The 24636-nt window shown below is 50.1% G+C and overlaps 1 protein-coding gene across 1 annotated transcript; it reads left to right on the top strand.

Annotated features, from left to right (window-relative positions):
- Positions 1-24359, top strand: SIN3A (SIN3 transcription regulator family member A). Its single transcript, XM_010002245.1, has 20 exons — positions 1-216; positions 1969-2145; positions 3835-3941; positions 4357-4639; positions 7066-7317; positions 7869-8021; positions 8359-8517; positions 9644-9733; positions 10885-11003; positions 13211-13421; positions 15360-15476; positions 16640-16878; positions 17631-17814; positions 17999-18572; positions 19690-19859; positions 21248-21421; positions 22324-22416; positions 22754-22848; positions 23346-23553; positions 24129-24359. The coding sequence occupies exons 1-20, from the start codon at positions 31-33 to the stop codon at positions 24357-24359; spliced, it is 3822 nt and encodes a 1273-aa protein (XP_010000547.1). The 5' UTR covers positions 1-30.
- Positions 24360-24636: the final 277 nt, after the last annotated feature.

Here is a 24636-nt window from a genome sequence, read left to right as displayed (position 1 = left end):
TTCGTGGTGCCTCCCGAGCATGAGTTCAGCATGAAGCGGCGATTGGATGAGCAGGAGTCACCCGTGTACGCGTCGCAGCAGAGACGTCTCCCCAGCACTGAGCCCTTCCCACACCAGCACCGTGTCCTCGCCCCGGCCCCCCCGGTGTATGAGGCAGTGTCAGAGACCATGCAGTCTGCCACGGGCATCCAGTACTCTGTCACTCCCAGCTACCAGGTGAGTCTGCTCCTCCCTCCCCTGCAGCTGGGCTGTTGGCTTGGCTCCTGCTCTGAGCCACCTCAACAAGTGTGGTGGGACTTGGGTTTTGTGAACGTGATTCTTTAATGACTCTCTTGGGTGATGAATCCTGCAGGCAGGTGTGTGCAGGGCCTTTTTCTCAATTGTTCTTGTTTTCGTCTGGAAGAGGTTTGATCTTATGGTTGCTCTATCACAGGTGTGTGGTATCTTGGGTGATCTTACGCTTAACACACTGGATCATAGAATCATAGAATGGTTTGGGTTGGAAGGGACCTTAAACACCATCTAGATCCAACCCCCCTGCATGGGCAGGGACACCTCCCACCAGCCCAGGCTGCTCCAAGCCCCATCCAACCTGCCCTTCAACACTGCCAGGGATGGGGCAGCCACAGCTTCCCTGGGAAATCTGCTCAGATCAACATTTAGGCTGAAGACTTTCAGGAAAATGGAAGTGTGTCAGAAAGCATTTACCCCAGCCAGGATCATTAATGACTCTCCTTCCTCTCTCCTCCTTTACAAGGAGCTGTCAGCTGAGGAGAGAGAAAAATATACTTTAAGAGTGCACTGGAGAGACCTTCCAGTGAAAGAACAGGGAGAGGCTGTTCCTGTGTTTCTTGTCCTTTCCCTGTTTCTGGCACGTTGCATCTTCCACGCATGTGTTGCTGGTGAGCTCCTTTAGTGCCTAGAGGAACAGCCAGCTTCTTCCTTCCTTCTTCACACAGATAAAGGCAGCCACAGAGCTGAGGAGCCTGCAGGCAGACACTGGCAGGGACTGGGAGACAGTGTGTTTGTGCTGGCAGTCCTTCCTCCAAAGAACTTGGATGGACCAGCAGGCAGTTTGTTCCTCGTTCATGAGAAGGATATTTAAAAGTGCATCTCATCTAAAAGAGGCTTGGATGGAAGACTTGAAGTTTGTGTAAAATGAAAAGTCACTTACTATGAAGGAAAAAAAAAAAAGAAGTGAAAGCCTCTTTTAATGGATTTTCCAAATTGAAACTTTCCTGGTTTAATATATGAAGAAGACCTGAAAAGTCCATGCCTCCTGTTTTTCTGGGAGAGGTACAAAGCTGAGTTTTCTCCCTTGTCTGCTGGTGCCAGTGAGCCACAATTGGATCTCCAGTACCCCAACTGAGTGTAGAAGCTTGTAAAGAATCATTCCTTCAGATTATTGCTTGTGACACAGAAATATCCCAGTAAAGAAGGAGAACTTTGACTCTGTCAGACTAACCATCCCATTTTATGCCCCTTTTGCAGGTTTTTATGTTAGTGAGCAGGCAGCCATGCTGGAGAGAGCCTGTACCATGTGTGCTTGTGTTTGGGGGACAGGATGAGTTGTCTTGTCTCAAAAATTTCTTCACAGTGGTCAGACCCTGGAACAGGCTGCCCAGGGAGGTGGTGGAGTCACCATCCCTGGGTATGTCGTTTGGATGTGGTGTTGGTAGATGTGGTTAAGGGTTTAGGGGAGAACTTTGTAGAGTAGGGATGATGGTTGGACTCAGTGATCCCAAAGGGCTTTTCCAACCTGAACAGTTCTATGATTCTATGATTTCTAGGCCTCCCTGGCTGATTGTGGAAGAAACCACAGGTCTATTTTAACACAAGCCTATCAGCACCTCCCGCCTTCTGCTTCCTTGAAATGCTATGTGTATCCCCGGGCTGGGGAAGGTATCTCTTGCCCCATGCCTGCTGGGGAGCAGAGCTGTTGACCTGCCTGCCCTTTTCCCTCTCCAGGTGTCAGCCGTGCCCCAGAGCTCGGGCAGCCACGGCCCTGCCATCGCCGCCGTGCATGGTGGGCACCACCACCCTGCCCCGGTGCAGCCCCACGGCAGCCAGGTGGTGCCCAGCCACACGCACCCCGCGCCGCCCGCCGTGCCCGTGCAGGGCCAGCAGCAGTTCCAGAGGCTCAAGGTAACACCCAGCCTCCCCTCCTCCAGTCAACCCACCTCTGTCTCAGTCCTGGGGCTTCCAGGGGTCACCTTCTGGTCAGGGTGTAGGGGACACCTCCCTGCAGAGCCAGCTGGTGGCCACCCAAAAGCTCTCTTAGCTCCATGAAGGTTGTTGAGTGCAGAAAGGGACTTGCTGCTGAAATCTAGTGGCCTCCTGAAAGCTCTCTTAGCTCCCTGGAAGGCTGTAGGGTGCAGAAAGGGACTTGCTGCTTGAAGCTGGTGGCCTTCTGAAAGCTCTCTTAGCTCCCTGGAAGGCTGTAGGGTGCAGAAAGGGACTTGCTGCTTGAAGCTGGTGGCCTTCTGAAAGCTCTCTTAGCTCCCTAGAAGGTTGTTGAGTGCAGAAAGGGACTTGCTGCTGAAACCCTCTCATTGTAGATACCATAATAAAAAAAATGGTCTTGCTAGGAAAACATTTGGGCAAGAAGGGAAAAGAAGTATTGATTAAAGCATTCATAGGAATGGGTTAAATGACCTAAACGTGGTGCTTTTCTGAACACATGGCTTATGTGGGTGGTTGTGTGGGAGTAATTTGGGGGTAAGGAAGGCTCTATTCTCAGATATGTGCTGTAAAACCCTTTAAAAAAGAGAAAAGTCCACCAAAAGTAACCCCTGTAAGCAGCTACATTTGGTTCAACTCTAGCAAGCAGGCACACAAGTATTAGTTGATGCCTGTTTCTTAGTTTCTTCCAAATACAGCTCAAGTCTCTTCCAGTTTTGGTAGAACCTCCTGCCTCGTTGGGCAAGAGGTCCTTTTCTTTTGCTGGAGGCAGGACACTTCATTTCTGGAGACCTCTGGAAACAGTTTCCAACTGTCTGGTCCTTTCTCCCAGTGAAATGATGGCACATCCTCCTCTGATGTGAGATGGGGGCCAGACATGGTAGCCTTCCTTCCTTTCCTGTTCAATTCCAGAGGCAAGAGAGGTCCCACGTGCAGCTCTGGCAGCAGCTGAGCTTGTGCCAAAGCTCCTGGGGCGACAGGGACCCCAAACTCCTGCTTTAGGCTGTGACTGTTCTTTTAGTACCTCTGGAAATTAGATGTGGGTACACGAACAGTTCATCAACTTCTTGCTGGTGGAGGTGTCAAGCAATTAGCCACCCACAGTTGCCATTTTCAAAAATCTTTCTAGGTTTGAACTGAAATGTCTGGCTTTTTGGAAGAAGTGCAAGCGTGTACCTGGCAGCCATATACTGCACTCAGGGTGTCATTTCCACTTTCTGCTTATTCTTAGACTTCCATAATAATTTCCACATATGAATGCAGGAAAAATCCTCAAGTCTAGTTCTGTTTATCCTAGCAGTCACTTCAGTGAGTGTAAATTTGGAGTAAGTTGGGTTGGGTTGTTGGTTTTTTTACTCCAAGCAATTCTGATCTGTGTTGTGTTTGTTGTGTTTTGTTTGTTTGTTTTTTCCTTTTTGTTTCTTTTTGGTACAGTTTTGTCTTGTGAGCCAGGATTGGGGAGTGAGTATCTCTTATTCAAATGGTGCTTGATAGTTCACTAACCAGGCTCATGACCTTTTATTTTTGCTCCTTAATTTCCCTGCCCAGACTCAGGGCTAACAGCTGTGTTTTCAAATCATGCGTGTTTTGCAGAACAATGGGAGGTGAAAGCAGATCTGCTGTGCTGATATAACCTGTCCTTTCTGTCTCCAGGTGGAGGATGCATTGTCTTATCTTGACCAGGTGAAGCTGCAGTTTGGTAGCCAGCCCCAGGTCTACAATGACTTCTTGGATATTATGAAGGAATTTAAATCTCAAAGGTAACCAGCTGCCTTTTGCTTCTTCCTTCCAGGTTAGAAGGAGTGTTTGTGGGCAGAGGAGCACAGAGCTGGGGCTAAACTCTTGTCCTGCTGTGTGCAGGACAAGCAGTAGTGTCAAAGCAGTTGTGTGCTTTCTTTCCTTTATCCATCATCTCCCCTTGGAGTGGGAGTTCACAAGTTCAACCTCGATGGTTGATTCATCGGGCTGTCTGGTCGTCTGCCCATTAATAATGGTCACAGATATAAAAATGCTGTCTAGGCTAATAAAATGATGCTAATGTCATTCTTCAGTCCAGGAGGGTGTTTATAGGAATCGGGTTTGAATTGGTAAATAAATCAAAGGGAATGTTCATGTGTGGAGACCTTGGTGTGTTGTTGCCAGGTTCGTGACACTCGGATCTTCTTCCTTCCCCAGCATTGACACTCCGGGAGTGATCAGCCGTGTATCACAGCTCTTCAAGGGGCACCCGGACTTGATCATGGGTTTTAACACCTTCTTGCCACCTGGTTACAAGATCGAGGTGCAGACCAATGATATGGTGAATGTGACCACCCCAGGGCAGGTCCACCAGATCCCCACTCACGGCCTGCAGCCCCAGCCACAGCCCCAGCCGCAACATCCCTCGCAGCCGTCAGCACAATCCACCCCCACACCAGCACAGCCGGCCCCGCAGCCACCGCCTGCCAAAATCAGCAAGGTGAGAGCCTTGGGCTGCCTGACACTGACCACGCAGGGCTCCTGCTGCCTCTGCTGTGGAGCTAGAGGGAGAAAAGGGAATTTCCACACTGCTTTTTCACAGTATTCGCCAGCCCGTGTCCGTTTTGCTTCTGGGTTAGTTTTTCCGTCTCAAACTTCCAAGGTGTTCTTGGGGAGACCTTAGAGCACCTTCCAGTGCCTGAAGGGGCTCCAGGAAAGCTGGGGAGGGACTTGGGACAAGGGCAGGGAGGGAGAGGACAAAGGGGAAGGGATGAAAACTGGAAGAGGGAGATTGAGGTGAGACATGAGGAGGGAATTGTGGGGTGTGAGGGTGGTGAGAGCCTGGCCCAGGTTGCCCAGGGAAGCTGTGGCTGCCCCATCCCTGGCAGTGTTGAAGGGCAGGTTGGATGGGGCTTGGAGCAACCTGGGCTGGTGGGAGGTGTCCCTGCCCATGCAGGGGGTTGGGACTGGATGATCTTCAAGGTTCCTTCCAACCCAAACAATTCTGTGATGATCACTCACTGCTGGAGGAGGAACACTGCAGGGGTTTGGAACTGGATGATCTTTTAAGATCCTTTCCACCCCAAACCATTCTGTGATTCTCTGTGTCCTGGTTGGTTTGACAATAATCCAAGTAAGCCACCTGAAGGGTTTGGAAAGGCCTTGTTGCTTTCAGTGGGGGACTGAAAGTTGCTTAGAGCAGTTGGTAACATGTCCAGGTGTTATTCAGAGAGTGATCCAGCAGCCCCAGGAAGAAGATCCCTGAAATGCATTTGACTTTGCAGGAGGGGCTTCCCAGTTAAAGCACTGGGCCCATGTTGATTTCTCCACTGTGTATTTTCTCAGCCTCTTGTGTATATTCTCTCCAAATAACTGATGTCCCAGGAAATTCCCAGTAAAACAGAGGCAGTGATAAAGGTGTTGCTTTTGCTGTGAAAGGTAGTGTGGGGCTCCAAATGCTTGGGGCCTTGAGAAGAGGTTGCTTAGAGCAATTCAGAATCTACCACATCATTAAGTCTTGTTTTCAGATCAGACATCTGTTGTGAAGATTGATGTAGTCCAGCCAGCAGCTGAGGGGGGTGCAGGACTTGTTGGCAAAATCAAAAGTGCAAGAGTTCAGGCAAGATGACCACAATGTTGCCTCTAGATATTGGTTTGTGTACCTGAAACTGAGACCTTTCAATAATTAAGGGGGAGTTTGACTCTCAGCTTTAGATCTAATCCAGAAGCTCCCATCTAACAGAGGGATTTTATGTGTTTGAAAACAGAACAGGATCATATGAGGCATTCAGGGATCTCATTCCGGGTAAAATATTCTGTATTTTAGCCTCAAAATGATTTGAGAGCCTTGGGGAGGGAAAGAATCCCCAAAGTTTTAAGGGTTAATCTCAGAACTGTACAATTAGCTAACAATTGGCTGGAAAAGGAAGGAAAAAAAAAAAGAAGGAATAGGCAGTTTGAAAGCAGCAGGATTTAAAATGTGGCAATAAGGTGATCTCTAGACAAACACTGGTGCAACCTCCTGTTTAGAAATGATGAAGAAGAATGTGCTCAAAGATTTGCAAAGCTGAAAACTGCAAAGTTTAGGTGTTCAGGATCAACTTGCCTGTGTCAGATTTCAAGGTGTCTATTAAGAGTATTGAAAACTGAGAGCCTTGCCTGCTTGCTTGTTTGTCTCTATACTGAAAGAAATTCCAAGTTTCCCTTGTTGTTGCCTTACTTTATGCATCCCAGAATTCTTCACTGGGGGCAAAGTAACTTGCAGAGCTGGAGCAAACTGTGCCTCTGCTAAATGTTTGAGATAGTGTGTGTCTCTTATCAGATTTCAGCCAAAAAGCAATCAGGGAGGAAAACCAGCTGTCAATAGCAACAGCCTGACTGGTCTGGGTGTTTGGTCTTCCTGATGAATTGTTGTCTCTTCTGGCCCACTAAATATTTATCTCTTAATTGTTTTGGGTCATGGTTTTCTTCTGCTTAGTCTACCTGGATTTGTGCAACTCAGCTCTGACTGTGTGAAATGGTACTTCTTAATTTTGACTCTTAACAGCAGTTTCTGCTTGCACAGCTACTTGGAAATGTTCAGTTTATGACGGATACTGTTAAAATTCCCTAGACCTGTGAAGGGAATAATGGTTTAGTAGCAGTTTATAAAAACCAGTCTGTCAAGGAAGTGCAGCAAGCGTTGTCCAAGGCCTGTATATGGGAAGAGGTTGTTTAACTGGATGTGACAGCAGGAGATTTCATCCAGTTGTGATATTCCAGCTCAGAGGTACCTCTTCTGAACCCACGTCATTCCACCTTTGGCATCAGATCCAGTTAGATGCTGGGTTGTTTCATCTGGATATGGTCCATGTGTGGAATAAAAATGCCTTAATTCCAACTGGAAAGGATTCTGCTGGTTTCTAAGATGGCTTCTTTTCCTCCCAGCCATCCCAGTTGCAGGCACATACTCCCACCAGCCAGCAAACTCCCCCGATTCCACCGTATGCATCTCCACGCTCGCCACCGGTCCAACCTCACACGCCCGTGACAATCTCCCTGGGAACCACCCCATCCCTGCAGAACAATCAGCCTGTCGAGTTTAATCATGCCATCAACTATGTCAACAAGATCAAGAATCGGTTCCAGGGCCAGCCAGACATCTACAAAGCCTTTCTGGAGATCCTCCATACATACCAGGTGAGGGTTCATGAGGCAGGTTTGAGCGTAGGTGTGGTTATTTCACTTCCATGGCTGTGGGGACATAAATGTGTCTGTCTAAGACTGGCTTTTGGGTTTCCTGGAGAAGAGACTGTGGGGAGACCTCATTGCTCTCTACAGCTCCCTGAAAGGAGGTTGTAGTGAGGCAGCTGTTGGCCTCCTCTCCCTAATGACTAGCAGTAGGACAAGAGGAATTGGGGTCAAGTTGTGCCAGGGGAGGTTCCGATTGGATATTAGGAAAAGTTTCTTCACAAAGAGTGGTGAGGCCTTGGAACAGGCTGCCCAGGGAGGTGTTCAAAAAACGGGTAAATGTGATGTCTCAGGAGATGGTTTAGTGGTTAGGGGTTGTAGGGTGGACAGTGGAACTTGATCTTGAAGGTCTTTTCCAACCCTGATGATTCTATGATTCACGTCGGCCAGCGAGCTGAGATGCTGAGATCTTTGCATCACCAAGGTTTTGACTTGCTTCTTTGTCACTTAAATAGTTAGTCTGTCCTTTCTTCTGACTCTTCTCTTCTTTCCTGGGACAGAAAGAGCAGCGTAATGCCAAGGAGGCAGGAGGGAACTACACACCAGCTTTGACAGAGCAGGAGGTGTATGCCCAGGTGGCTCGTCTCTTCAAGAACCAGGAGGATCTGCTCTCGGAGTTCGGGCAGTTCCTGCCTGATGCCAACAGCTCTGTGGTGAGTCCTCTTGGAGACAGCCAGGAGGTGAAATACCTAGCCAAAAGATCTTGTGTATGTAGCCAGAGTTCAGAAAAAAATGTGGTTTTGGCTGTTTGTTTCTTGGGGTTGTTTTTTTTGGAGTGATCTTTTACTGAGTGTGGGCATGGGGTCAGGGTGACAGACTGTTTTCTGGCTGTAACTTGTCCTCCAGACACAACCCCTCTGCCTATAAGGGTTGTTCTAAGGCTGCAGTAAAATACGTTGGTCATCTAGAGCTAGGAGGAGCAGGCATAACTTTTTGCCTGCATGTGTGGAACTCGGCTCTAATGATTTTATGGGTTTGCCTCTAATTAAGCTGTTAAGTAAGACAACTGCTGAGAAAGTGGAGTCGGTGAGAAACGATCACGGTGGCACCGTGAAGAAGCCACAGCTCAACAACAAACAACAGAGACCCAACCAGAATGGCTGTCAGATCCGAAGGCACTCGGGGACTGGAGCAACCCCTCCAGTGAAGGTAAGAGCACGTGCTGCTCATTCAGCAGCCCTGGTTTTCCCAGGAGGCTGTGGCAGAGTGGGGTGGGTTTATTTTCCAAGCCTTTTTGGCAGCGCAGGGTGCAGCACAGCAACTACTGCTTGCCCTTAAAGGAAGCTTTTTGAAGTCCTTGTTTCTCAGCATGAGGCTTTGTTCCTGGTTTTCCCAAGCTGCTGGTGTTATCCCTTACCTGAGGGAGGTGGTTGTTCCTTGACTGGCTCAGGAAACAAGGAAGTCACCAAAGAAGTGTTGTCCAAAATTTGTAGCGATGCTTCTAAGGAAGAAAAGCTGAGAGGCAGGATCAAGGTGATCCTGAAAGCTTTGGTGTAGAGCTTGGAGCAGATGCAGTGGGATCCTGTTTGCTCATTCTCCCTGTGATAACCCTTATAAAACAATGATGGATTCTCTCAGCAGAGTTTGCCCTTTTTGAATGACTCCCATTGTGAGAGAGCCAGGCTTTGTAGTGGAATAACCACCATCCCCTGGCCAGGTGGCTCAGTGTCTGTGCAGTTTGCCTGCTTTATTGGAAGGTGGTGTCTCCTGCTTGGTGAGGAAAGGCATTAGCACACCCAACTGGGTCATTTAAATCCACTGATTCACTTCCCCTTCTGCATTTCTCTTCTTCAAATGAAGGGCAGCAAAATACAACACAGGGAGGCAGCTTCTGGCTTTGCTGAGGACATAGAGCAGGGATGGGAAGATTCTGCACTGGAATGCAAGGCAGGAAAACAATTATAATTTGAGGTGTGAGGCTTAATGAACTGGGTGACTGATGGGAAGACAACCCCACAGGTTTATTTTGGTAATTTTGCAAACTAGTTAGAAAATTGAGAGAGGTCATAGTGTGACTGTTTCAATCAACTAGTTACAGAAAAGGATGCAACAATGTATTAAAAATATTTGGATTTCTGTGCTATCCTTCAATAGGTTAACTTGTGGCATACTCCTTGGAGCAAGTTTCCTTCCCAAAAAGCCACCTTTCATTTATTTGAAGGGAAATGGTGGGGTCAGGAAGCTGAAACCCTTGGGTGTTGTGGCAACTCACTCCACTGAACAGCCTTTTTCTTTTTTCTTTCCCTTGCCTCTCTCTTTGTTTGTTTGTTAACAGAAGAAACCGAAGCTGCTTGGTTTAAAAGACCAGTCCTTGGCAGAAGCCAGCAAACATGGTGTGGGGACAGAATCTCTCTTCTTTGAGAAGGTGAGAAGCCAGGTTCAGAGAAATCCACCTCGTGTTACTGGTCTTAGCATGTCTACACCTGGGTTTATCCTCACAGTCTGTGATATGTTGACCACCCTGCTAAAAGTTGTCATCTTGACCTCAGGTGGATCAGTGTGACCTCCCCTGAATTGTTTCTTTAAGAGACTCGTGATCTTTTTTACATGGATATTTGTGGGCTTGGTTGGTTGTTTGTTTTTTTTTCCCCCCCTGAGAGTTGAGTCTAATTAATTGCACAGTTGTTAACCTGTTGCTGATTTACCACACAGAACAATTGAAGGATATTGTGGGATGCTTCCAAGTGGTACCTTGGTGTCTTCCCTAAGATGTCCATACATTTCCTTATGGCTCAGAGGGGAGTGTAGAGAGAATGTAAACAAGCCTTTAAAGTAATATTCATGTGTCAGTGCAAGTCTTGGTTGCTCCCTGATGATTGGTGCATTTTGCAGCAGAGCAGCTAGTGGTAACTGGAAACCAATCAATCTGTTGCTCAGAGGAGGTGTAGGTGTTAACAGGAGAAACGTAGAAGTCCCTGCTGTGGAATTATAACCCTAATGATGACTGTCTTAATGATGACAGATCTCTGTCTGAGGCACAGGTGCTAACTGTCCTCCTGGGAAAGGGAATGGCGTTGGGATGAATCGTTTGGTTTCCTCCTGCTGTGAAGATAAGGGTTAGAGCAGATGGTTTATCTGTGGTGATCCCAACTGGAAACCAGGCAGAGGCTGGAGTGGGATCACCCAGGGCACGGGTCTCTTGCTCTACTCCTCACCTGCAACATCCTTGGTCTCCAACCTGGGTGGGTGTGTGGTGCTGCAGTGACAGTGGGCGTTGTCCACATTTCCAGCATTTTGTAATCCAGCTGTTTAGGGTGTTCTTGGAGGGATTTCATTCCTCACTTCCAACTCCTCCCTTCAGAATAAGGCAGTGGGTGCTGGTGTTGCAGGACGTGCCCAGCACCGCGATCCCGGCTCTCCTCGGTGTCCGCCTGGCACACGACTCTTCATTCAGCTCCCTGAAAGGTTTCCATTCTCATGCCACGTGTAAGGCAGAGTGTTAAATCCAGGTCTCCTGCACAGCAGCAGCCTACACGGCCTGATCCCACCCTGACAGCAACTGTCTTCCTCTCCCAGGTCCGCAAGGCTCTGCGCAGCACGGAAGCCTACGAGAACTTCCTCCGCTGCCTGGTTATTTTCAACCAGGAGGTCATCTCCAGGGCTGAGCTGGTGCAGCTCGTTTCTCCATTCCTGGGGTAAGTGGAGCCCGTTTCCTTATGTGAGGGGAGAAGTTGAATCTACCTGGGCTGGTTTCTGTTGCAAAGTCAGGAAGGAAATGCCAACCTTCATGGTTCTTTGGGGCAGCGCAGCTCTGGGCGCCAGGTGGGGGGTGGTTTCTTGGGCCACATCTGGGATGGAGTCCTCCTGCACAGCCAGCTTCTTCCACTGCTGGTTGGCATATTCTTTATCTAGATAGGGCCACAAAAATGTTCAAGGGGCAGGAGCAGCTCTGCTCTGGTAACAGAGTATCAGAGAGGCTGAGAGTTTGGGGTGTTCAGCCTGAAAAAGAGAAGGTTTTGGGGAGACCTTAGAGCAGCTTCCAGTGCCTGAAGGGGCTCCAGGAAAGCTGGGGAGGGGCTTGGGACAAGGGCAGGGAGGGAGAGGACAAGGGGGAAGGGATGAAAACTGGAAGAGGGGAGATTGAGGTGAGACATGAGGAGGGAACTGTGGAGTGTGAGGGTGGTGAGAGCCTGGCCCAGGTTGCCCAGAGAAGCTGTGGCTGCCCCATCCCTGGCAGTGTTGAAGAGCAGGTTGGATGGGGCTTGGAGCAACCTGGGCTGGTGGGAGGTGTCCATGCAGGGGGTTGGGAGCTGGTGATCTTTAAGATCCCATCCAACCCAAACCAGTCGGTGATTCTGTAGCTGCCTCTGCTTAATTGTCTGTGCCACTTTGAGGCAGTGTCATCTTCCACAGCTCCTGAGATGGAAGCCCTTCAATGATTTAACACTCTCCACATGCCATGTGCTTTAGACCTTTAGACTTTTCATTTATTAGAGCAGGCCAAAAGCACCCTGCTTCACTTCTCCTTCCAGCTGTTGTGCACTGCCCTTTTCTATTCCCCCTCTGAGGGGAGGTGAGAGGGGGATTCCTGGCTGTGTCTTGGCAGGCAGGCAGCATTCAAGAGCAGTGCTGGGACTGCTTGCTGTGCTGCTTCCTTTTTCAGAAGAGCAAACAGAATTATTTAGCAGCCTGTTATTGCTGTCTCTTGCTCTGGAATCATGGATTATTTCACTTGGCTGTCTTAATTATCCAGGAAATATCCTCTAAAAAAAAAAAAAAGAGTACTGATATAAACTCACTAAAACTTCCAAAAAGCATAAAGCAGCTGAATTCTGTCCTGAAGCCAAGAATTGTAAGGAATACTTTAGTTTAAATAGGAATTATGGCTTCTGTAATTGCCAGTAGTGTACAGAACAGCTCTTTATTAATCAGCTAGAACTGGCCAATATCCTCTCACCAGCTTTGGGCTGAAAGATTGTTCCTCCTTCCTGGGAATTGAGTTCCTGGTTCCAAGGGAGAAGGTGAATAGCAACATAGATTGGGTTCAGGACCCTGTTACACCTCCCACTGTGCAAAGAAGCTGTCCCAGGGAGCTTCCACTCTCTCCACAGGTCCACTGAAATCAGTCAGGCATCAGCAGGGTGCTGCCTTTAGCTAGAAAAGGTGAAATGTTTGCCCTAAAATGCTGGATTTCTCTCATCCCTTGTCTGTGGTCCTAGCTGGGAGTGTCTGTATTGGGGAAGGTGTAACACATTTCTCCTTCTGGAGCTGGATCTTCTGCCATGTAATGAAAGAGCAATAAATGATGTGATTCAATTAGCCTCAGCAACAGGTCCAGTTCCTCATATTGCTGAAGCTTTGCATGAGATAAGAGGAGTTGAAGAGATGAGGTATTTTAGGCTGATAAATTCTTCAGAAAACTTTTCTCTGCAAGCAGCTGAACTTGGGCCTGGCAGGCAAAGGCTTCTGCATAGTTTGTGCTGGTCAGTCTGGTCAGCACTGGAACCTTCTGCCTTGTAGCTACAGAATCACTTCTCAGTTTCTTCTTGCTGGTTTTGGGAAGGGAAGGACAGCTTTAAGGTGAAGAACATTGGCAAACAACTAGGGGTCTGTCTTGGGTTTGCTACTGGGGTTGTTTGGGAGACCTGGATGTGACCCCACGTCGGGTGCTGCCCCTGTGGTGAAAGCTTTGGCTGCTCTTCCTCACTTGTCTCCTGGGGACTGTTTGATCAGGCCCAGTGGGAGTGGGGTTGAGCAGAGGGGGCCCTCACTAACCAGGCTGCTAGTTCAGAGGGCTTTGTTGGCCACGGGCTGGCTGCAGCCACCCTGGCAGCCTCAGCATCCACCCCCGGCGAGTTCGACAGGAGCTCGTTTCATCACTTCCTTCGTGTTTCGTTTCTAGGAAATTCCCAGAATTGTTCACTTGGTTTAAAAACTTTCTGGGGTATAAAGAGTCTGTTCACATGGAGACGTATCCGAAGGAGCGGGCTACGGAGGGGATTGCCATGGAGATAGACTATGCCTCCTGTAAAAGGTTGGGCTCCAGCTACCGAGCCTTACCCAAGAGCTACCAGCAGCCCAAGTGCACGGGGCGGACTCCGCTGTGTAAAGAGGTGAGATCCTCTGGGGTGGGGATGGTGTGACAAGGGAAGCCTGTTCCCAGCCTTCTGGGAGGGCTGGAGTGAGGCCAAACGGAACAGAGCAGGGTGGGGAGTGGATTTGGTATCCCTGCACTGTGCTGACAAGGTTCCTGAGGGATGTCAGGGCACGTCTGCTGTGGAGCAGCTGAGCTCCTACGTCGCTGGGGCCAGGCAGCTGGGCAGGGATCCAGCACCCAGCTGTGCTGCTCCCACACCCAGGTGTGTGCAGGCACGTTGTGATCACTGCAGTTGTGATCACTGCAGGACGTGCTGGAGCCTGGGGTGAGTACACCCTGAGGGCTTCCTTGTGGCACTTGGCACTCCTGCAAACCCCTGGGTTGTGTCCAGGAGCTATGGCACGGGGTGAGGCATCCGTCTAGGAATGGGCTGTGCAGGAAACTGGCTGGGAGATGCCAACACCCACGTGGCTTTGGTGTTTGTCTTCTTCAGTGGTGCTTGTGAAAGGGTTGCAGGAAGCGTGGGGGAACAGCTGGGGAAAAAAAAAAAACACAACACCTCATCAGATAGTTGACAGGTTGAACTGCTGGTATCAAATGTAGGGGCAATGTAGGGTGGGTGTTTGACGCGATGCGGTGTGTTTGGGGAGAACGTGAGGACTATAAACTTAAACACTCCCTAAGAAACTACAGGACTAGTTTTCTGTATGGTCTTCATGTGAACTCAGGGATCCTTCACAAGGCAGTGTGTAATTCAAGGTTATTGCCACCTTTTGAACCAAACTTCCACTTGGTCTGCGTTCAGAGTTGTCTCCAGTCCCACCTGAAAGGGAAATCACATTTTCTGGAGACAGATTCTCCCACTTATCCCTCACCTGCTGCTTTTTCTCTGCCCAAAATGCAAAGATGACCCCTCTCTGGAGGGAAATCAGCTCCCTACAGGGACCCAGCCCTCTTGGTCAAGAGGCAGAGCTGGTCTCCTGACAAAGAGCTGCAGGATCAGCTGTACTCCTGGAGTCCTTTAATGTGTTGTCATGACCTTTTGATCAAAGTGGGAATGGTACTGGCTGATCCTGTTCCTTCACTGGTGTTGAAGGTGATGTTTGGGAGGTGAGTGAGCAGGACTCTTGCTGAAGGCCAGTTAATAAACAGGTCTCTTAAGAGTCTTCACTGGAGGAGGGGACAGCCCCAGAAATCCTTCTCCTGGGTGACTGCAGGCAGCAGGGCACCTGCAACAAGTAGTGAGATGGCTTTTGTGTCCTTACACTCCTCCAGAGATGAGGAGGAAGAACAGGGGTGACCAGGTCATGCAGTTACCAGAGCCAGCAGGTGCTCAGCTAAGGTGAGGCCAAGGTAGTGAAAATAACCTGAGTAAGGGACAAATGCAGGTTTTATAGTCAAAGTCCTGACATGTCTCAGAGAAGTGTTCTGTGTGATGCAGTTAAGAGCTTTTCTTCCTGTGAGACTCTAATGACTCAGTTGTTTGGGCTTTGAGTCTATGACAACTGGGCCTGACTTTCCAGACTGCCAGCCAGAAACCCTCAGTTCTTTGCCTATGGCCTTTTTGAGGGTTTAATTACCACCTACTGTCTTAACAGCCATGACTGACGTGGTGACCACCCCGTGTTGGCCACGGGGAATCACCCACATGATCATCCACCTGGTTGCAGTTGACTAATCCAAAGTAACAGAAAAGCTCCTTTTGCCTTTCTTACTCTCTTCCCTTGCAAGTTTTTTCTCACAGCTTCAGCTGAGGAGTTCTCCAGGCTGCCTGGACATTTCTGTTCCAGCTATTTGGGGTTCTTTTTTGGATGTTGGTGGTGTCTTGGCTTTGGAAAGGGGACACAGATTTTTACAGCTGGGCAATTAGAAGACTGGGCTCAGAGGTGGCTGAGTGTGATGGCTTTGCAAGGCTGACCTTGACTCTTGTTTCCTCCTCCTGTCTCCCCTGAAGGTTTTGAATGACACCTGGGTCTCCTTCCCATCCTGGTCTGAAGACTCCACATTTGTGAGCTCCAAGAAGACACAATATGAAGAGCACATCTACAGGTGTGAGGATGAGCGTTTCGAGGTAAAGAACTTTTCCTTGGTTCATGTCTCAGAAAGTTTGGGGTTCTGAGAACAGTTAATGACCTTGATATAATTATGCCTTTCATGCTGCTTCTTAGAATGTGGTTTTGTTGTGTCTGGCACCTTTTTTCTTTGTGTGTTCTCTTAATCCAAGCAGCAGCAGCTGCACACCCACCTCTCACTCCGAGCTACCACCCCAGCCCCTGGCTTTTTGTGCAGAGCTCTTTGTTCACACCACTCCAGATGAAATTGTTCCATGTCCAGCATATCATCTAGGCATCTTCTCTGTTCTTACTGCCCATCTAGTGCACGAGTGTTCCCCTGTCATCATCTGGAAAGGGATACATTCAGGATGATAAATGATGGATGTCCTGACTTGAAGTGGAAGTTAGCCTGGCAGTTACCTCCATATGTTGGGATTTGGCACCTCCTTTTGTAGAGTAACTGTCAATTAAAAAACCTGTTCTCAACAGAGGAGGCCACCAAGATGCTCCAAGGGCTGGAGCAGCTCTGCTCTGGAGCCAGGCTGGGAGAGTTGGGGTGTTCAGCCTGGAGAAGAGAAGGCTCCAGGGAGACCTTAGAGCACCTTCCAGTGCCTGAAGGGGCTCCAGGAAAGCTGGGGAGGGGCTTGGGACAAGGGCAGGGAGGGAGAGGACAAGGGGGAATGGATTAAAACTGGAAGAGGGAGATTGTGGTGAGACACGAGGAGGAAATTCTTTGCTGTGAGGTTGGTGAGAGCCTGGCCCAGGTTGCCCAGGGAAGCTGTGGCTGCCCCATCCCTGGCAGTGTTGAAGGGCAGGTTGGATGGGGCTTGGAGCAACCTGGGCTGGTGGGAGGTGTCCCTGCCCATGTTGGATCTAGATGATCTTTGAGGTCCCTTCCAACTCTAACCAGTCTGGGATTCTATAAATTGTATTCTGTTCCCAGGTGGAAAATATAATTTCTGAGCAGTATCATCCTGGCAGCCTTGAAATTCTTACACAGTGTTATCTGGGTGGCAGCTACAATGTAACTGGGTTATTTTAGAGCAGCTGAACATGAAAACCCCATAATACACCTTGTTAAACACACCCAGCTTCTTGTTTCATGCCTCTTCCATGTTGTCCTTTGTCAAGTACCATGTTTTATCCCTTCCAACGATATCTAATGCACCGTTCCCTTCAGCTGGATGTTGTCTTGGAGACCAACCTGGCTACCATCCGTGTCCTTGAGGCCATCCAGAAGAAGCTCTCCCGTCTGTCTGCCGAGGAGCAGGCCAAATTCCGGCTGGACAACACTCTGGGTGGCACCTCGGAGGTGATCCACCGCAAGGCCCTGCAGAGGATATATGCTGACAAAGCAGCAGACATCATTGATGGCCTTCGGAAGAACCCGTCCGTGGCTGTTCCCATCGTCCTGAAAAGGTACTGACACCTCCAGCCCTGGAGGTGCACCAGGGGTGATCCAGGTTGATGTCCAAGTAGCTCATTTCTACCCCTCGATGGGTGTCACCTCCACGAGGCTGGACAGTCAATGTCTGTTCTGTCCTGCTCCCTTGCTGAGTTTCACAGCAATCACCTGGAAGAGGGACTTTCCCTTCTGAAACCAAAACCTTACGCTCAGCTGGAGGGATGTGGAGCTCTTGTTGTCTCCCTTTCCATCTTGTTTCTTCCCCAGTGATGAGGAAACTGTGCTGTGGGGATTGTCCCAGGGCCCAATTTGGTCCCTTTCCAAATCCTGTGGCTGCACGTGAGCAGATTGTGGTGATTTTGCTACCCTTGGGTTCCCAGTCCAGTTTGCATTGTCAGCCTCCCCTTCCTCAATCCAGAAAAGGGAGTGGATGATTCAGCTCCCTGGGGAAGCTGGAGGGGATGTGTAAGCAGGAGATTCTCTTCCCCTGCTACTTCTCATGCTCATGGGAGTGTTGGTCCTGTGTCCAGGGGCTCTGAGGGTGCTACTGAGCCATGAAGGGAGCCCAGAGGGGTTTGCTCAGGAGAGCAAAGAGAGCAGGGTGTGCTCCTGTCAGGCAGAAATGGGATGGCTTTCATTTATGCCCATTTCATCAGGAGTTCAGGACTTCTCAGCATTGGCCAGAAACCACATGCTTAGATTTCCCTTGTATGCTCAGAGTGGGATGTTTATGTCTCTTAGCTCAGCCTTGTTTTCTTGATCCAAGGTTAAAGATGAAAGAGGAAGAGTGGCGAGAAGCCCAGAGAGGATTTAACAAAGTCTGGCGAGAGCAGAATGAGAAGTATTACCTGAAATCCTTGGACCACCAGGGCATCAACTTCAAGCAGAACGATACCAAGGTCCTGAGGTCAAAGAGTCTCCTCAACGAGATTGAAAGCATCTACGATGAGGTGAGATGGTCACCAATCGTTTCCTTCCCTCACGCTTATGAACTTGGCAAGTGTGGTTTCAGTTCCTCTCCCTCACTGCTGGATGAGGGGGGAGGTCTGCGCCACTGGCAGAGCTTTCTGGAAGGGTCTTGGGTGGAGAGAGGTGCCTGGGACTCATTTTTGTGCCCGTGTTTCTCGTTTGTAGAGGCAGGAGCAGGCTTCAGAAGACAACGCTGGGGTCCCCACGGGCCCACACCTCTCCCTAGCCTATGAAGACAAGCAGATCCTGGAGGACGCTGCCTCTCTCATCATCCACCACGTGAAGCGGCAGACGGGGATCCAGAAGGAGGACAAGTACAAAATCAAGCAGATCATGTATCACTTCATTCCAGACCTGCTGTTTGCTCAGCGAGGTGAACTCTCAGACGTGGAAGAGGAGGAAGAAGAGGAAATGGATGTGGATGAAACTACCGGGGCTGCTAAAAAGCACAACGGGGTGGGGGGCAGCCCTCCCAAAACCAAGCTGATGTTCAACAACACGACGGCCCAGAAGCTGCGGGGCATGGACGAGGTCTACAACCTCTTCTACGTGAACAGCAACTGGTACATCTTCATGAGGCTGCACCAGATCCTGTGCTTGAGGCTGCTGAGGATCTGCACCCAGGCCGAGCGGCAGATCGAGGAGGAGACGCGGGAAAGGGAGTGGGAGAGGGAAGTGCTGGGCATCAAGAGGGACAAGAGCGACAGTCCTGCCATCCAGCTGCGGCTGAAGGAGCCCAGTGAGTGACTTCTGGGGGGAGGGAGGTGCTTCTCTTGGTAGTGTGTGGTGTCTTCAGGCATGTTACAGCAGTAGGGCTTGAAGCTGGGGTAGCACTCTTACTGTACGTGCACCAGCATGGGTTAGGGGTGGAGCTGCTGGAAAGCAGCTCTGAGGAGAAGGATCTGGAAGTCCTGGTAGGCAGGAAGTGATCCATGAGCCAGGAATGTGACCAAGAGGGCCAATGGAATCCTGGGGTGCATAAGGAAGAATGTGGCCAGGAGGTCCAGAGAGGTCATCCTGCCTTTCTGCTCTGGTGAGGCCACAGCTGGAGAACTGGGACCAGTTCTGGGCTCCCCAGTTCAGGAGAGACAGGGAACTGCTGGAGAGAGTCTAGGGGAGGGGGAAAAAGATGATTGAGGGGTTGGAGCATCTTCCTGATGAGGAAAGGCTGAGAGAGCTGGAGAGGAGAAGGCTGATGGGAGACCTTATCAGTGCCTGGCAGTATCTCAGGGTGGGTGCAGGAGGTTGGAGCCAGACTCTGCTCAGCAGTGCCCAGGGACAGGACGAGGGGCAACGGGCACAGGCTGGAACATGGGAAGTGCCATTGGAACATGAGGAGAAACTTCTTGACTGTGAGGGTGACAGAGCCCTGGGACAGGTTGCCCAGGGGGGTGAGGAGTCTTCTCTGGAGATATTCCAAGCCCACCTGAACTGCTGTGGAATGTGATCTAGGTGACCCTGCTCTAGCAGGGGAGTTGTAGTGGATGGTCTCCAGAGGTCCCTTCCAACCCTGACAGTTCTGTAATTGAGGGAGGCAGTGGGGAAGTGTGGGGTCTGTGGGACGTGACCAGCAGAAGGGCAGATGCAGCAAGTACTTCCTAAGAGCTTTTATTTGACACTTGCATATCTAAAGCATCCTTGAGTTGGCTAACTAAAAGCAATCTCTCCAAAGTAAAAACCTTATGGAGGAGGTTAGACCTAGAAAGTGAGAGTTGGTGGAGGTACCCATGGCCTTACAAGGTCTTTTATAGACATTTAAATGAGTCAAATTTATTCTAGTAATTCTTCAGCTTGAATGGGTAGCCTGAGGACCAAAACTCAAATGTGTCCATCTCTCCCATTCCCTCTTGTTGCAGTGGACATTGATGTTGAGGATTATTACCCAGCCTTCTTGGACATGGTGAGGAACCTGCTGGATGGGAACATGGACTCCTCGCAGTACGAGGACTCCTTGCGCGAGATGTTCACCATCCACGCCTACATCGCCTTCACCATGGACAAGCTGATCCAGAGCATTGTCAGACAGGTGACTGTGGAAAAGGCTGGAGGGCCCAGGGGCTGGGGTGGAGAAAGAAGTTGGGTTTGCTGCCCTGAGAGCCCAGGCCCATGGTGGAGGGGGGATTCTGGTTCACCTAATTGGGGAATTTTTGGGGTAAGCTGGTAGATCCTGGGTGGTTTTAAGCCAACTTCTAACACTGATGCAAAGAGATGTGATAAAAGGTGTTCTCTGGTGTATCTGAATTCCTGAGGATATCCTTTCTGCCTGTAGAGTCATTTTCCAGAAGCTTTAAGATCTAAGTACTCCCATTTCAAAAGATCTCCAGAGCCTATTTGGCTTTTCTTTTGAAAAGAATAATTAAATGGCATTTTAAGTGACTTCTTTCCTTTCCCCCCTTTACTAAAAAGCTTTGTCTCTTACCTGGCTGTTGGAGCAGCTCCTTTTGGCTGTTAAACTCCAGTCCTTTTATTGGGCTGGTAGGAAGAATGTGTGACCAAGGGAAAAAAACTCTTCCTTTGTAGCATGAAGAAGAGAAACAGCCACAAAGGGCTGGGAGTGAAAGAGCTTGAAGGGCCTTTCCTCTTTCAGAAGGGTAGAGCTGCTTTTTCAGAAGCCTTGGACTTCAGTCCAGAGATGAACTGAATGGAAAAGGCAGCCCAGAGACTCTTGATTTTTAAACTTGGACAAAAGGAGGATTTGATACCACATCTCCCCACCCTTCTCCTCAGACACAGCAATAGCTCCTGGCTGTGGAAGGGACAGACTGTGTCATGGTGTTCTGGCCCCTCCTCTCCTGCTGCTGATCAGGATGTTCCTGCCCATAAGTTTTCTCTTGAGTAGTTGTAATTTGCCACCTGCTATTTTTTTTTCATAGAATCCCAGGCTGGTTTGGGTTGGGCTACACTTGCTGGTGAAAAGTCCCCATCTTTCCTGTAGGCTTCTTCTCTGGACTCACTCCAAGAGCTCCATGTCCTTCTTTTGTTGGGGGCTTCAGCACTGGACATCATGGGTTCAAGTGGGGTCTCAGGAGAACCAAGTAGAGGGGGAGAATTTAAGGCCCCCCCAAAAAAAGACTGAAAAAGCATGAGTTTAAGGCTACATTTTTAGTAGGTTTTTCCAGCTGCAGACTGTGGAAAAGGTGAGAGCCTGGCCCAGGTTGCCCAGGGAAGCTGTGGCTGCCCCATCCCTGGCAGTGTTGAAGGGCAGGTTGGATGGGGCTTGGAGCAACCTGGGCTGGTGGGAAGTGTCCCTGCCCATGCAGGGGGTTGGAACTGGGTGATCTTTAAGGTCAATCCCAGACTGGTTTGGGTTGGAAAGAAACCCATGGTTACATCTTGCTTTCTTTCTCTCCTGTGCTGCTGTGTGTGTAGCAGACAGCCTGACCAACACCTTCCCCACGTTCTTCCTTTTTGCAGCTCCAGCACATCGTGAGTGATGAGATCTGTGTGCAGGTGACAGACCTTTACCTGTCAGAGAACAGCAATGGAGCTACAGGAGGTCTGCTGGCTTCCCAGGCCTCCCGTGCCCTGCTGGAGGCCGCCTACCAGCGCAAAGCCGAGCAGCTCATGTCAGAGGAGAACTGCTTCAAGGTAAAGCCAGGCTGCAAACCAGGCTGGAAAAGCAGCAAGCAGGGAGGGGGAGCTTTGTTAGAAGGGAGAGGCACCAGTCCTTTAAAAAAGGAGCCTGTGTAGGCACCCAAGAGCTCTGAGGGGGCTTTGTGTAGCTCTGGAAGTTGAAAGTTTTGGTGGCGTGTCCCCAGCTTTTGGCACACAAGTTAGTGCTTCTGTAAGAGCTTCTAGGAAATGAGGTTTCAAGGAGAAATGTATTTCCTGGAACAGCAATCAGAATCCACCATGTTTTTGGATCACATCATCTTGGCTGCTCTGCTGTCACCAGTTCTACTTGGTTAGCTCAAATGCTCCCATTTCTCGTGTCTCAAAGTTTGTCAGCTGTGGGGAGAGGACAAGGGGGAAGGGATGAAAACTGGAAGAGGGAGATTGAGGTGAGACATGAGGAGGAAATTCTGGAGTGTGAGGGTGGTGAGAGCCTGGCCCGGGTTGCCCAGGGAAGCTGTGGCTGCCCCATCCCTGGCAGTGTTGAAGGGCAGGTTGGATGGGGCTTGGAGCAACCTGGGCTGGTGGGAGGTGTCCCTGCCCATGCAGGGGGTTGGAACCTTTAAGGTCCCTTCCAACCCATACCAGTCTGGGATTCTATTATTATCTCCCTTCTCTTGCCCTCAAACTTCCTTTGGGGGCTCAAGACATTTCCAAAAACAACAAGAGGTTCTTGAAAAATCTTTCAAACTTCCCTGTTCCCTGAAGCTTGTGCAGTTTGGCTGGTGTTTCCCCTTTGCTGCCTGGCATGTGGGAAGCACAGCTCTTTTCCCTAAAACGATGCCAACTTGCTTCATTCTCTCTCTGCCCCAGTGAGAAGAGGGTTTTTTTCCTGTTTGCAACCTCTTATTGAAGTCCCTTCTGCCTTTTCTTGACAGCTGATGTTCATTCAGAGCAGAGGTCAAGTTCAGTTAACCATTGAACTGCTGGACACAGAAGAGGAGAACTCTGATGACCCTGTAGAAGCAGAGGTAAGATCGGCTTGTCCAGGGAGCTGACTGATGGTCATACTGATGATGAGGATGTCCAGTTAACTGTGGTTGTGGTCCCTTACCTCAAGATAAAGAAATAATCAAGGGCAGATGGCAAAGCTTCCAGGGATGTGAGCGGGCAAATCCTTCTTGGCTTCATTAGTATCAGAAAACCCTCCAAACCATGTAAAGAAACGCTCTGCCTTTTTAGGAATAAGATACATGGAGCCTTCAAAGACGACCTTGTGTTCATCCCTGTAACTTCCAGCTTAGCCCCCCCTTCCCATCCCATGCTGCTTGGTGGGAAGGCTGATGTGTGCTCTGTCCTTGCTTCCAGCGCTGGTCAGACTACGTGGAGCGGTACGTCAACTCTGATTCTACTTCCCCTGAGCTCCGGGAGCACCTGGCCCAGAAACCAGTCTTCCTGCCCAGGTGAGTGGTCAGGCTGAGCCCTGAACACCACGGGCTGTACCTGGGCCACTACTGGGCCTGCAGTCTTGCCTGGCTTGTCGTGCTGAGAGAGAAACCGTTCCCCCTGGGGCAGCAGAGTCATCCTAAAAGCCTACGGGTCCACCCCAGGCTTCTGCTCTCCAGTGAGTGAGACCTTACGTGGTGGGGGGAGAGGGTGAGGACTGGGGACTTGCCAGACTGGCTTTTCAGCAGTCCTGCCTTGGCTTTACAGTAACCATTACCTGAAAACATGACAGGGCTTTTCACGAGCAGGGGTTGATTGCAGAGTCATTTCAGAGCTCTGATCAGCTCAGTGGGCTGACCTGTTGTAGGGACCTGAGCCTGAATGACTGCAAGGAACTGTTCCCCAGGTTGTTGGCCAGGCTTTGAGGGGCCAGCACAGACCCACCAGCCCCAGCCAGCCTAGTGCTGCTGGAGGGCTGAGCACTTAATTCCAAGAGGGGTTCTCTGGTTTGCAGGAATCTGAGACGGATCCGTAAGTGTCAGCGTGGTCGGGAGCAGCAGGAGAAGGAAGGGAAGGAGGGAAACAGTAAGAAGTCCATGGAGAACGTGGAGAGCTTGGACAAGCTGGAGTGTAAATTCAAACTGAACTCCTATAAGATGGTGTATGTGATCAAATCAGAGGATTACATGTACAGGAGGACCGCTCTGCTGCGAGCCCAGCAGGTAGGAGCAAGCAGAGGGACTGGGGTGGGCAAAGCAAGTCATGAAATGCCTAAGTTTTAATCCTCAGGTGAAATTAGATTTGCTGCTTTCAATTATGACTGGAGTCACGGCTCTCAAGCCCTGGCTTGAAAGCATCTCTCGTGGGTTTTACATTCCTTAAGCAGATGCTTTTACTGCAGGAGTGTGCAGTTTTTCCTCTCCTGGCTCTTCTGTTGGGCCAGTGGTTCTTGGAGCTTTTAGACCTGGCTCTGAATTTTCTGTAAGCAGTTGGGTCCCCTGGCATGTGGTCAAGCAAGCTGAACTTGCTGTGTCCTGGGCTCCCTGTCCCCAGCCTGAGAGCCACTGTCTTACAGCACCAACCTTTTGGTACTTCTGAGGTCATTTTGCCACTGTCACTGCCTTGGAGAGGAGACCTGGGGGCACTTCTGAGAGCTTTTGCTGCATCGTTAGCAAGGGCCAGGGGCTGTTTTTACAAATCCCCCTGGCTGTTGATCCCCTCGGATGTGTGGAGCAGCAGCTGAGCTGCAGTCTGGGGGCTGAAGGTGCCTTTCTAACACCCCTTCCTCTCCCTGCAGTCCCACGAAAGAGTCAGCAAGAGGCTGCACCAGCGGTTCCAGGCCTGGGTGGACAAATGGACCAAGGAGCACGTGCCCCGCGAAATGGCAGCCGAGACAAACAAGTGGCTAATGGGAGAAGGGTTGGAGGGCTTGGTACCCTGCACCACCACCTGTGACACAGAGACCCTGCACTTTGTCAGCATTAACAAGTACCGCGTCAAATACGGCACGATATTCAAGACGCCCTAAAGGTCCCCCGGGGCCAGGGAAGAGCCCGGGAAGACGTGTGTGTGTGCACGTAGCAAGGAAAGGAGGAAGGTGCCTTCCTCCCCTCACTGTGTATCTCGGTAACATGGCCACTTGACTAGTGTGTGGCTGGTACAAGCTGTCACCAGCGGGGCTCCCTGTCGGGACGAGGGTCTCTGCCGGGACCACGGGCCACCCCCCCGGCCCTCGGACTGGGGCAGGTGTCCCCAGAGGGGCAGCAGGGCCCCCCCTTTCTCTGAACTGAGCCATCCCAGAGAAA

The sequence above is a fragment of the Chaetura pelagica genome, unplaced genomic scaffold (genome assembly GCF_000747805.2).
Source record: "Chaetura pelagica isolate M959 unplaced genomic scaffold, ChaPel_1.0 scaffold887, whole genome shotgun sequence".
Classification (NCBI taxonomy): domain Eukaryota; kingdom Metazoa; phylum Chordata; class Aves; order Apodiformes; family Apodidae; genus Chaetura; species Chaetura pelagica.
Note: the sequence above shows the minus strand (reverse complement) of the source record. Positions and strands in the feature narration are given on the sequence as shown.